This window comes from Onychomys torridus, chromosome 11 (assembly GCF_903995425.1).
Source record: "Onychomys torridus chromosome 11, mOncTor1.1, whole genome shotgun sequence".
Taxonomy (NCBI): Eukaryota; Metazoa; Chordata; class Mammalia; order Rodentia; family Cricetidae; genus Onychomys; species Onychomys torridus.
The window spans coordinates 6751508-6765732 of NC_050453.1; the positions used below are offsets into that span (position 1 = coordinate 6751508).

A 14225-nucleotide genomic window follows, 5' to 3' on the forward strand; every position below is an offset into this window, starting at 1 on the left:
CTTCATATCCAGGTATGTATTTTTTTCCCCATTTAAAAAAAATCAAATCACAAGGACTTAAAGAACTTGAAGTAATTTACTTCAAGTGTATAGTTTACTCAAGCCTGTAGGAGGAAGAGACATACATAGGATATTATTTTATTTTATTCTGTCAATTTTATTCTTCCTACCTTGTTGGCTACAAAAGAGCTTATAAAGTGAATTAAAATAGCACATACAAACATTTTCCCCTGATCACAGATTTGTCCTGGTTACCTTGAGGGGCAGCCTGCAGGGTCTGACCTACAGAGGGCTCACTGGAAGTACATCCCGCAGATGTACAAGCTGCAAGTGTGAAGCTGTAGGTTGTGTATGGCTGAAGACCTAGAGGAGCCAACAGAAAATAAAGCATGGGTTGAGAGGGTTATTCATTAACAATGGAGCACTGGAAGTTACATGCAGATTTGTAGATGTGCTTTGCAAGGCAGGAACCTGTAGCCTCACATGGGTCAAACTGGAACCCACAGGCCCACATAGGCCAGGGAAGAACCCACAGCCCCACACAGGCCAGAATGGAACCCACAGCCCCACACAGGCCAGGGAAGAACCCACAGCCCTACATAGGCCAGGGAAGAACCCACAGCCCCACATAGGCCAGGGAAGAACCCACAGTCCCACATAGGCCAGGGAAGAACCCACAGGCCCACATAGGTCAGAATGGAACCCACAGCCCCACACAGGCCAGGGAAGAACCCACAGCCCCACATAGGCCAGGCAGGAACCCAGAACCTCACACAGGCCAGGGAGCAACCCATAGCTCTACACAGGCCAGGCAAGTCAATCATCTCGGCTTTCTGAAGGCAGCAACTTCCTCATCGGTTATGCTGATCAAAACTTCCTGAATGCTCAGCCATCAGAGACACTTCAGAATTTACAATTAATAAATTCGTCCTTCTCAGATCCCCTTACGAGACGTCATAAAACTCCCCCACTTTTTGCACCAGCACACCCACACCCCAAACAGCCGTTTCCATCTTAAAGAGCACCAGCATTCCTCCTCGTTTTGTTTCAAAGTCCTTCCTTACACTGTGGTGAGACACTCATGTCGCTTCCCCCCTTGGGGACCCATAGAACCAATCTAATTTCCTTTCCCCATTATTCGTTCTTTAAATATTTGTAGACAGTTACCAAGTCCCTCTGAGTCCTCCCTTCTCTAGACTAACCACCCCAGCTCGTGTGACCATCCCTCGTGTAAAGAGGGGCAGAAAATACCTGAAAGGAAGGTTAGATGCATTTTGTCTAGCCTCAAGCCATATTCAGTTCTTATTAACACCAGCTTACACTTTTAAGAAAAACAAACAAACCACCACCACCACCAACAACAACAACCCACTGCACTTTTTCCCCAGGTGTATTCATGGGGCACATTGTTCTTCTGCTGGATACACTGCTTTTGTCTTTACACACAGATTGAGGAGATTTCAATGAGGGCGTAGCCCTTATTTACTTCCACTGCATTTATAAAAGAACACGGCTCAGTAGTTCCCCAGCAAGGCCTCAGAGGAAACAAAGAATGACTTGATCTATTTATGACAGAAGTTGTCCATGGTTATATGTCACTGCTCTGTGGCTGATGACCTTGGCCAAGTTACCTAGCTTCCCTTTGCCTTGGTCTACTGATCTGTAAAATGGGGAATCACTATAGCATGTAGCTTATATGAGAAGATGAAATGGGATGCCTGGTAGTATTTTATATCAGCAGGAGGAACAGTAAGGCTCTGCAGCACTCAACAAGAAGTATATTGAGACTTACAAGGTCTTTCTTTGATTCTTGAGAAAATTCAAACAATACCAAAGTGTTCTTAAAAAAAATTAGGAGACTAGTACTTTGTCAATGGTCAGATCATAGGCTGACTTACAGCACCTACTTTGTGGTTATTATGTGTGCTTTCCACACACTTCCAGCTGCATTCTTACACATTTTATACTTGGGGGCATGATTCTTCCTCCAGATTCGTTCCCACCGTATCCTGTCAGTTCATGTAGATTGCTCGAGTTCTATATTTTTTCTTTATAGATTTCCACTACTCTCAATAATACACCAGTCCCTTTTATCTCCTGAAATAATTCTTTCCTTGCACAGCCTTCTGCATATTTGATGCTCCAGGTGTCTTTTTCTTGCCTTTCTTGCTATGGCACAATTGCCAAAAGAGCAAGGACCCTGCTTCACCTGTCAGCGTATCCTGCAGATAGAAATGGCACACAGTAGGTGCTTGCTCAATGAATGGAGGAGTCAGCCCTCAGATTCATTCAGGACTGGAGTACTGCTTTGGGTTCTCCAAGGAAGCAGTGGCCTGAGGCAGCTGGAGCTGCTTGATATCCAGCCTCTGGGCCTTTTGTGTCTCCTTATGGACCTAGCGATAAGATCCAGGTACTTATTTGATTATAATCTTCTATTTGGTTGCTAGGGAGGATTTACATAATTTTGATATTTACCTGATTTTCAGATGAGGAATATGACTAAAGATCTAAGCCGTCCCCAAATCATATAGCTTTGATAAAAGTTTAAAGGAAGATGCTAAGCTAATAAAACATAAGAATTCAGAGAAAATGGAAAGGGACATCCAAGAGTGAAAGCCAGAGGTCACAATGGCAAGCTGGTTCAGCCATGCAGTGTCATCCTTTCTATCCTACTTCTGAAACACCGTTTCAACTGTACCTCTGTCTTTCCTTGTTAGAGTGCATGTTCTCTGCAAATAGAGAGGGCATCTTTGAATGGCTTCTGCGCTCCACCCCACCATGCCTGTTTTATGAGTTCAGTGATAAGTTTATGTTAGCTTAGAGAACAGCTCCATGAACAAACATGGCCAGGGTAAGGGCTATGAGATGTGATGTCCATCACAAGTATGACCCTACCTACCAAACAGGACCTTTCTCATGGTTCCGCAAGCATTTCTGCCTACAGCATCTACTTTGCTTTATATATATATTCTTCTTGGTTTATAAAGTGTTAAATAATAATGATATCAACGTAATTTGTGAGTAGTAAAGTTTTCTATGTTTTTTAGGTTGCAAGTGTGGAAGGACACAGAGGAAACAGGTAGAGCTGAAGGAAGGATAGAAAGTTCCAAACACTTCTGTTCTTCCAGTTCTAGTCGCAGCCCCCACGGCAAACAGCTCACAACTGCCTGCAACTCCAGCTCCCAGGGGACATCTCTGGCTTCCCTGGGCACCTCCATGCAAGCACACAGATACACACATTTAAAAATCAAATAAATCTTTTTTAAAAAGTCAAAAGTTATTTGTTGGCATGTTTATCTTTCAAGAGTGTTTTCCCAGAAAATCTCAAAAAGAAAAAAGTGATAGCCCCATCCTCTTTGACCTCTTGTGTTCTGGCTCTTCTGGTTCCCTGTGAGCAGCAGCTGCTAAAGACAAGTTTAGGATGGATATTAGAAGAGAAAACACATCATCAGAGAGGAATGCCAAATTTGATGAGATGAACAGGCTATTTGTAACATGGAGGTTAGAGGGAAAACCCATGGCTATGAACCAGAAACTGACATGTCTTTCTCATACAGCAAGTCCACAAAATGGCCCCGTGAATCAACGTTATTAATAGGTGGTTCTGGGGAAACTGGGGTATTCGGAGTACTGAAACCTGACTCCAGTATCTTACCCTGGAGATGAATCAATGCTAAACAGACTGTCCTAGTTGGCTTCCTGCTGCTGTGATGACCAGCAGTTACTTAGGGCTGAAAGGGTTTATATCATGTCTTACAGGTTAGAGTCTACTATCAGAATCAGAAGAAGCCTGGAAAGGAACTCAGCAGGGGCCTGGAGGCAGGAACTGAAGCAGAGGCCATGGGGGAGCTTTCTCCCTGTAGCTCACTCAGCTACCTTTCTTACAGGTGCAATCTGCCCAGAGTAGACTCCACCCACAGAAGCCTGAGATTTTCAATACTCCTATCAATCAAGCAATCAAGAAAAAACTCCAGAGACATGATCACAAGCCAATCTAATGGAGGCAGTTCCTCAGTTGAGAATCCCTCCTCCTGGGTGTGTCTAAACTTGTGTTGAGTTCACAAAATCTACGATGTGGACCAAAGATCTAAAATGTGAGACCCCAAACTCAGAAACTCCTAGAGGAAAACACAGGGGAGATACTTCAGCATGTTGGTGTAGAAGATGATGCTCTCTCTGGCTATAACCCCAAAGCACAGGGAACAAAAGCCATTGTGGGCAGACAGAGCCTCGGGCCTCGTTAGACTGAAAAGCTTCCGCACAGTACAGAAAGCAGTCAGGAACATGAAGAGATAGCTCAGGTGGGAGAAAACACCTGCCAACCCTTTGCCTCACTATCCAGAGTGTATGAGGAGCTAAAAATGAGCAATGAAAACTAAGGAATCCAATTAAACTGGGCAAATGATTTAAGTGGAAACAATTCTAAAGAAATACAACTGGAAAAATGCTCAGCATCATTATCTATCATGAAAACACAAATCAAAAGAGTTAGAGCATACTACTCTAGTCAAAACAGCTATTATAAAAAATGAGAAAATAGAAAATACTGGTGAGATATAGAGACAAAGGAATGTCCATATGCTGATGTTAGGAATGTACATAATTGCTATCACTATGGAGAAAACAGACTGATCAATCATATGATCCAACTATCCCATTACTGGGTATACACACGCCAAACACACACACACACACACACACAGACAGAGAGAGAGAGAGAGAGAGAGAGAGAGAGAGAGAGAGGATAAATTCAGTGTGTGGAAGATCCATCTGTGTTTGGGTATTTATTGTAGTCTTTAAAGTAATCAAGACATGGAATTAATTTATATGCCCATCAGTGAGTGAATGAATAAAGAAAATATGTTTACCTAATACAATGGAATGTTACTCAGTCATGAAGAAGAATAATACCCTGTTATTTGAAATCAAAATAGATGGAACTAGAAAACATTATGTTATGTGAAATAAGTTAGATATAGGAATACTGCATGTTCCTTTTCATATCTGTAAATAATAAACAAGTTTCCTAACTATAAAATATCATTATTTGAAATTGAAATGTAGTGGGAGTATATAAAAGAGGACAGATGTAGTCATTGCACACTATAGGCAAGGATTGAATTATCACACTAGGCATCATTATTGTATAAATAATTAATTACACATTAAAATAAAACAAAATAAAATAATAGTACCAAGATTTAGTACACATAAAAGGGTCTTGTGATATTTGTAGATTTTCAATATTTATTATTATTTTGGTTTATTATTATTATTATTATTATTATTATTATTATTATTTTGGTTTTTTGAGAAAGGGTTCTCTGTGTAGCCCTGGCTGTCCTGGAATTCACTTTGTACGCCAGGCTTGTCTTGAACTCACAGAGATCCACCTGTCTCTGCCTCCTGAGTTCTGGGATCAAAGGTGTGTGTCACTGTGCCTGGCATCAAGGTTTAAAGCAAAGTCACTGAACTGTTTCCTGATGAGTGTCCCCAAGGTGAATGGAAGACTGACTGAAGGATCAGAAGAGGTGGGATAGAGGTCAGGGCCACAGGAGAATCCATAGAGGATGGTGATCTCAGTCTATCTAATTCCTGAACAGCTTGTCCTCAGTAGCTTGGGTCTACCCTAGAAGTATGGGAATACGTAAAGGGTTGTGTGAATTAAATGGAAGAAACACACAGGCTTGTTTCCACTGACAACTGCCGGATGCCACACAACTTCACAGGACCCACTCTAGACTCTTTTAACAGAAAATGTCTACCTTTCCTTATATAAAGTAGTCTTTTGTGCAGCATCAGGATTTATGCCGTCTTTTGAGTTGACCCCACATGAACTGAGAAGTAGACAGAAGAACTACCCAGGCACAGACAGACTTCCATACTGTCCTTTCATGTTTGCATCTCAAAATTGAGGGTGTGACATCATGACTTCTGTATTAGGTGCTGGGACTTCCCTTCCCCCTGTATGGAGGTTGGAAAGAGAGCTGAGCTCAGAAATAAAGACCTTCAGCATTCTGAAGGCATCATTTGCTAGCCTGGGATGAATCACGCCTAAAGTCAGCATGCAAAGTTTCAGTTTTGTGAGCCAGTAAATGTCCACTTATTAAGTGTGTTTGCTTGAGAGACTGAAGAAGACTACCAGTTTTAAAAATGACTGACGTTATGTATCTATGTACAGGTACATACTATACGTGAGACCACGTATGTTACACACGGGTGCCATAGCAGCCATTACTCCCTCCTCCCGTATGATGTGCTAGGAACGTATGGAGGAGAGATTTTAAAATGTGGATAACCTATTATGTCTAAGGAGAGTTTCCCTCTGAGTACCAGCCACATAGGAGCTATTGTTATTCCTGCTTCATAGACAGCAAAGCTGAGGCTCCAAGCACAGAATGTAGGAGCTGGCCAGATCAGAGCGGGAGCTAACCCGAGCTCCATTACCAAGTACTAAGTTCTTGCCACACAGAAAGCCCACAGCTAGAGGAATTCAAGTCCACCAGTGATGGTCTCTCCCTCTGACATTAAACACCACACAAAGAAGGATGGCAGAAAACATTGCAACAGCTCCTTTAGACAGTGTATGTTAGCCAGTATTCTGGTGGTACGCATTTGAGCTCTTTTTCAAATGAAAGAACCATGTTGAATGGCTGGAGTTCAAACAGAAGAGAAAACAGACCTCTGTGGTAGTATTGTATTCCCCGAAATATTGTGTGTTCCCCGAAATAAACTTATCTGGGGTCAGAGAACAGGATGGCTACAATATTAAACATAAGGTTAGGCAGTGGTAGCACATACCTTTAATTCTAGCATTCCAGAGACAGAAATACCTCTGGATCTCTGAGTTCAAGGCCACATTAGAAATAGCCAGGCATGGTGACACACACCCTTAATCCCAGAAATCCAGCCTTTAATCCCAGGGAGTGACGGCAGAAAGAGAAAGATTGTATAAGGTGTGAAGACCAGAAACTAGAAGCATTTGGCTGGTTCAGCAATTTGGCTGGTTAAGCTTTTAGGCTTTGGAGCATCACAGTTCAGCTGAGAGCCATTTGGATGAGGACACAGAAGCTTTCAGTCTGAGGAAACAAGATCAGCTGAGGAACTGGTGAGGTGAGGAAGCTGTGGCTTATTCTTCATCTCTGATCTTCCAGCGTTCACCCCAATACCTGGCCTCGGGTTTGATTTTATTAAGAACTTCTAACCATTCTGCTACAGACCTCAGAGTTGTTCCTCCATGTTTACTTCTCCCTTGACCAACCTCTACATCAGGCATAAGCTTTAGAGGGACTGCAATCATAATCAAGGAATTTGTTATGAAATTATATGACTAGCACCAATGGAAGCTGGGGAAGGTGGTTCCTGCCAAGCCTAATGAGCAGAGTTTGATTGCCAGGACCCATGGTGGAGGGAGAGAGCTAACTCCTGAGGGTTATCCTCTGGTTTCCATACACACGTTAAGGCAAGGGTGTGCCCACATGCATGCACACACATAAACACAGACAATAAAAATTGCAAATGGCATAACTAAAATACTAGTGCTTATTAAGCATTCTCCTTTCTGTGATCCCCATGGGTGTTAACAGAATCAAGGCTCCTAATGCCTACTACTGTCTGCTCATTCACAGTGTATAACCAGAGAGGTGGAGGGAGTGCAGAGGGTCATAGACATCAGAAAGGGTGAGGCTAATGTTGCACCTTGAACAGCTGGGTTGCATAAAGTAGATTGCAGCAATTGAGCCAAACACCCTAGTGCTATCAGGAGGACAATGACTTAGGTAGCTCAAATCCCCGAGAAAGCTCCAGTTGTGCAAAATCCCCAAGTGGGATATTTATCTCAATCTTTTCATGTTGAGTATTATCACAAGTCATGCACACAGGCAGGAGAGCATGGCTGTTAGAAGCCCAGAGACTCCAGGTAAACCATTTGGGTTCTGACAGTTACCAAGCTATTAACCATGGCCAGAGTCGAGGTGTTTGCCCTCTACGTGCTTTAGTTTTCACACCTGAAGCTGCAGTTATGATTGGTTAATGGACAACTTTAGCTACAGATGAATCAAAGACAAACGTCGTCTAAATGCATCATCCTTAATAAGTTTTAAATCTTGTATTTTTTGTAAAATTAAGAGGGCTGTTTAAATAGCCTGCAATGAAGCAAAAGCTTCCACCGGGCATGGGTGATTTACATGTACCCAGTGACCTTTCCTATCAATGGCTCAGTAGAACTCAATAAAATCTCCACATTTCAATAGGATTTGCTGTCATTTTAAGTGAGCCCCTATTGGTAGTCCTTAAACTGAGATATATATGTGAAATATTAGCAACAGGCAGTGAAAAGGGCACACCAATTGAAAACTACTCATGAATTGATCAGGACGAGAAGAGGGAACTAAAGAGACGTCTCAAAGGAACCATTCCGACTGTAACTTAATCCTGAAGTCGAAGAGAAGAGGGAGAAAAGAAAACATCACTCAGGCAACCAATATCGAATGAGAAGAGTAAGAAATAGCGTCACGGAGCAGAGAAAGGCAAGCGCAGGGAGACAAAGCAGGCATTTAACAGCTCAGAATAGCAGAGATGACGGCGGCGAATAATTCCATGAATTTCCCTACAGGGAATCATGTTCTCTTTGAAAGGAAAGGGGCATCATATAACCAAACTCATTATAATCACACTTCCCACTAACATTACTTTCAAGAGTAATATGCGTCAAAAAGAGACTGAAAAAAAAAAACCACCGACGGTTCATAAAAATATGATTTGGCAAAGGAAACCTATGTCGATGTCAGTTACATTTGTGATACACTCTAGAAGGAACAGCTGGCTTCTGGTTTTTAATCTCCAGATACATTGGCAGGAAAAGGCACTTTCTTCATTGTGTCTTCAGATAGAAAGCACTGCTTTAAAGCATCCAAGCAATGATGCTATAACGGTCCCTGTTATTTTCTAAGAAATTTCCAAATAGCCTTATGTGTGTGTGTGTGGGGGGGTGCCATTCTAAAGGGTCATCCATGGTGACCAGATGAGTTAGGAGGAATTCTAGCATAGAGTGACTCCTGATAACAATGATGCCAACATATTTCAGAAAAGCTTGCTTGAGCATGTTGGCTCACACCTTTGATCCCAGCACTAAGGAGGTAAGTATAGTCAGATGTATGTGAGTTTGAGGCCAGCCTGGTCTAGATAGCTAGTTCCTGGCCAGCTAGTGCTACATAGAAATATATTTGTCTAAAAAACAAAAGCAAAAAAAGGAAGATCAAAAACAACAACTAAAAAACTTGAAGAAAGAGTTTGGAAGATTCACACCACACTAAATTGGTGTCTAAGCAGACAGGTAATAAGGCTGATAATGCTTACTGTGATGTAAGCATTGTGTAATGTATATATTTGTTGGAAGATCACAGTGTGTAGAGTTGGTTTACGTTTTGTGACACTAAGGATTGAGTCCAGGGCTTCTAGCATGCTGCTCAAGGTTCTATAACTCAGAGCTGCAGCCCCAGATATCCATCTTTAGATATTGAAACAGGGTCTTAAGTTTTGATTATGTTCAGACACAAAAACATAAACAACACAGAGCACAAGGGTTAGCTAGAGTCACCAAGACAAAACATAACAAATCAGTGGTCTATTAGGCAGTGGACCTTGGAACATTGGGATTTGGGGAGAAGAGTTATATTCCTTAGAAATTAGCATCTAGACAGTTCTTGACTACTGTTCTTTGGGCTTAATACTACAGCCACTAGCAGGCATAAAAGAAGATAAAATGAATGATTGATGCTATGATTTTAAAAAGTAGGTACCAAGGAAGTTTCCCTCAGCTTTGGAAAAATGGAAATGAAGTCAGTCTTCATGTTTATTTTCACATGTCTACCACTTCCTGGTCAGTGATTGCATGGCACATGGAAAATGTAACCATGGAGCTACATATGACTGCCGGACAGGAGGGCTGCTTGCAGCTCTGAGGACATAGTCACCGCCCAAGATTTCTTTGTCTCTGTGCCTCTTGGTCTGCATCACTGGGTGCCTTACAATGGTGGCTTTGTGGTGTGGGGTGACTTGCTCAGAGATTCAGGCTCCTGAGTGTGCACTTCAATTACTCCTCAGCTCTTACTGTCTATAAATTCTCAACAAGTGTGAACGAAGAGGCCTGAATTTCACTCTGTAACAGGACTTGCAGACTATGTAACCTATTCTGCCTCAGAGTTAGATGCGCTTGACGGTGGGACTTTTATCTACAATCAAAACAGATACAAGCTTTTATGCATTGTAGTGTCCTATTCTATACTTACTTATTCAATAAACATTTTTGGGGGCTGTGGATGTAGCTCTTGAGTACTTGCTTGGCATGGTGGGGCACATATGTCATCCCAGCACTGAGGAACTAGGCAGGAGGGTCACAAGTCTTAACTCTTCCTTGGTTATGTAGCAATTTTGAAGCCAGCTTGGGCTACATACATGAATAAATATTTTTAAAATGTGAATGGCTATGAACACAGGACAAACAGGTAGCAGGAAACTATTTTCTCTTTCCTTAAGATTACCTACTAGATGAGGTATAAACAAGAAAAATGTTATTTGACTCCTGCCCCTGGCACTGTGTGTGTGTGTGTGTGTGTGTGTGTGTGTGTGTGTGTGTGTGTGTATGTGTGTGTGTATGTGGCAACAACACTTATGTGGAGGTCAAAAGACAACCTTAGGTATCACTCCTCACCTTTGAACTTGTTTGAGGCAGGGTCTCTTGCTATTCACTGCTGTACACCACCAGGCTAGCTGGCCCTGTGTTTCCCAGGATTCTCCTGTCTCTATCTCCCACAGTGCTGTAGAAGTCCTGAGATTATAGACAGATACAGCTACCATTCAGCTTTATGTGTGCTCTGGGGATTCAAACTCAGGTCCTTATGCTTGTGAAGCAAGCACTTTATCCATTGAGCCATCTCCCAGATTAATAAAATGTTATAAATACCATGACATTGAAATCATTTGCCACCACACAATGGGCTTATGTAAAGGTAAACCCTTCACAAAGACTTTCCACAGTTGGTCATACTGATGTTCAAACTGCATTTTCTCACTTTCAAAAGTGATTTGTATAATATCGGCATCAGCATAATGCTAATATTCAACTTTCTGTTGCAAATAGAATTGTTAGGGTTTGTGTTATTTAGCACAAAGGGCTTTCAATAACTTCGAAGTGGATGAGAGAGGGCAAATCGACTCCAGTTCACCATGTTAATGGCTGGATGCACCTTCTGACTGCAATGCAATGATAAACAGCCCCTAAGTAATTCATCTGGCAACAGCATACACAGAAGTGAGAGACACACAATCCTTTACAGCTAAAGAAGATGCCATTCATTCATTCATTCATTCATTCACTCATTCATTCATTCATTCATTCATTCATTCATTCATTTATTCACTTTCCTCAGTGGACTCAGCCATTGAGGTAACCCTTCCACCCTTCTCTCTATCCCTACGACACAGGCTGGCTCTGGAGGCCAGAACTGCCATCCACACGTTGTGTGTAGGACAGAACAGTAGATGAATTAGTCATAGGTGACCTGGGAAGGTCTCTATTGATGAGCTTCTGCGTGCTGTTTGCATTAGTGAATATGAGCTGCAGGGAGCTGCTGCCTCCTGAGTCCCACGGGTCTCGGTGTGGGGAGAGAGCAGGCAATGCTGCAGTTGACTTAAAGCATTGATAACACCTCTAAATAATTAACTGAGGACTTCCTGTCTTCAATTACTTAATGCTTTTTTAAAAAAACATCTTTAGAGGATTATAAGCAATTTACGGGTTTCGAGTGAGGAGGGCCTTTGCCACTATTCCCACAAAGCATTTACGGGATCATGTTTCTGAGGCTTTGAGGTAATTAAAAGTAAGCATGGAGACAATATGGCTGTGGCAAGGTGCTAGTGGTCCCTCTTGCCATCCCCGTACTGAGATCCTTCAGGCTCCAGGAAGGCTCGTGCTACATCTTCATTAGGGCTCTGTTGCTTAGGGAACACCCGGATTTGGAAATGAAGAGAAATCTAAATATTTATTTCAAGCATCTCAGGTAGCCCTTCAACAAACATCTGAGATAGCCTAGGAAGCAAATTCCACTATTTTCCTTTATTCCATGAACTCAGTGAAACACCCATCACATCATAAATGCTTCTGTCTTGCATTTGGTCAGTCAGCTGACCATGGACCTGGTGTTCTCTGACAGAGAAAGCACACCACACTGTGGAGATCCTGAGTTTAGAGATGTTCATGCCTAGCATCACTCCTGTTCCTTATGAACTGTGTTTAGCAAGCTTTGGACTCACTCTCTTTAGGGCTCTATTGCCCAAGTGAAAGATTCTCTAGGTGCATTAAAGACGGATGGATGGACCAAATGACTTTGGAGACTATCACAGCAACCTACAACTGGTCCAGATGCAGAGAACTGACTGTGGGTGCACAACCCCATTAGATATATCTCTAACTCAAGCCCTGCACTCAATGCTAGGGAACACTGCAAAAGAGAACACAAAGACGGTAAGAGCCAAATGGCCAGAACGTCCACTTTGAGACAGTGTATTTGACATACAACAGAGAATCTATGCCCAGAAAAATCTCAGTGATATGGTTACCTAAGCAAGACCAGCACAATGACAACACCAGTGGACTACTCACTGACTTCCCAGTGTGGATGGGTGAAATCCTACAAGCCCCCATCCCTAGATGAAGAGCTGCAGGCAATTAATGGCTGCTGGAAGACAGAGACTGAGTCATCCCTAGGGAGGACTCCCCCCCTCCACACACATATCCAATCCCAAGTGGTCAGCCCCAAACACATACATATCTGAGCAACAATAATGAATTCAGCAGGTTGTATTAATATATACATACATATATATGTAACAGTAATAATTAAAGATAAATATAGGAGGGTTTGGGGTGTGTGAGAAGAGTTAGAGGGGGCAGAGAGTGAGGTATAAATAAATGATGTAAATATAGCACCATGTAGGAAAACCTCAAAAAGTAATAAAAGAAATATAAAAAAGGACTATTTTCACTTTATGATTTTTGTAAAAGTTTAACTTACATAGGAAAACTTTGAAATATTGATTCTAATGCAAGGACTTCTGGCACCAATATGTGTGTATAAATTTGTCTATGACATGAAAATATTGATTAAGAATGACCATGAAAGGAAGAATCAGTGGAGCGAAGGGAATTAAAGAGAGAACTTTGAAATTATTTCATAATTAATGAGGTCATCCATCCTGTGGGTTTGTACACTCTAATTGAATTTTGTTTGCTGAGATTTCAAAGCCAATCTCTCATGCAAACCAGTACAGCTGGCAATTACACAAAGCCAGGCTACTGACAAAGCTGAGCCACAACTCTCCAGCCTTGCCTCTCAGTTAACTGTGAAACCAGTATGAACTGGTACATGGCTTCAGGTGGCTTTAGCTGACTTTGAGAATTTTAATTCACATTCAGTTATGATGGCATTGTCCACCCAAGTCCTCTATATCACCAGCCTTGCACCCTGTACTGGCCTAACCACCATCCTTTTACTGGTCAGCCTTCTCGATTGCCAAGAGCATCTTAGAGGCCGTAGTGCTAATTAACTAATTTATTAAGTTTTGTCTGTGAGGAGTGTGTGTGTGTGTGTGTGTGTGTGTGTGTGTAGTGTTTGCCAGTGCCTGTGTTTGTGAAGGTCAGAGGTCAACATGAAGTGTCTTTCTTGATTGCTCTCCACTTTATTTTTTGAGACAGGGTCTCTCACTGAACCTGGTGCTTATTTTTGGGCTACACTGGCTGGTCAGTGAGCTCCAGAATTCTCCTGTCTCTGCTACTCCCTCTCCCCTCACACTGTTAGAATTACAGATGTGTGCCACCTAAGCCACTGGCTTTCTTTTTTTTAATTTTTTTTTTAATGTGAAAACTTGCACAGCAGACACACACTTTACCCTCTGAATCATCTCCCCAGCCCTCACAATCTTATTTGTAAAAGTTTTATATATTATCAATACCATAACCATTGGCTAGTGGTAGGCCTCACACACACACACACACACACACACACACACACACACACACACATCAATACACACATACACACACACACAGAGAGAGAGAGAGAGAGAGAGAGAGAGAGAGAGAGAGAGAGAGAGAGAGAGAGAGAGAGAGAATCATGAATCATTTTGATTCCTTTACAGACAGAGCTAGTAGATGCCGTGGACATCCT

The 14225-nt window shown here is 42.1% G+C and overlaps 1 protein-coding gene across 2 annotated transcripts in view; it reads right to left on the reverse strand.

Annotated features, from left to right (window-relative positions):
- Window positions 1–14225, reverse strand: part of Ush2a (usherin) — a 701257-nt gene that overhangs the window by 118860 nt on the left and 568172 nt on the right. For both annotated transcript variants that reach the window (XR_004946207.1, XM_036202543.1), the window contains exon 55: window positions 256–363. Coding sequence is in view for 1 of the 2 variants with exons in the window: in XM_036202543.1 (XP_036058436.1) it covers window positions 256–363 (108 nt within the window). In the remaining variant the exon portion in view is untranslated. The remainder of the gene's footprint in view (window positions 1–255; window positions 364–14225) is intronic.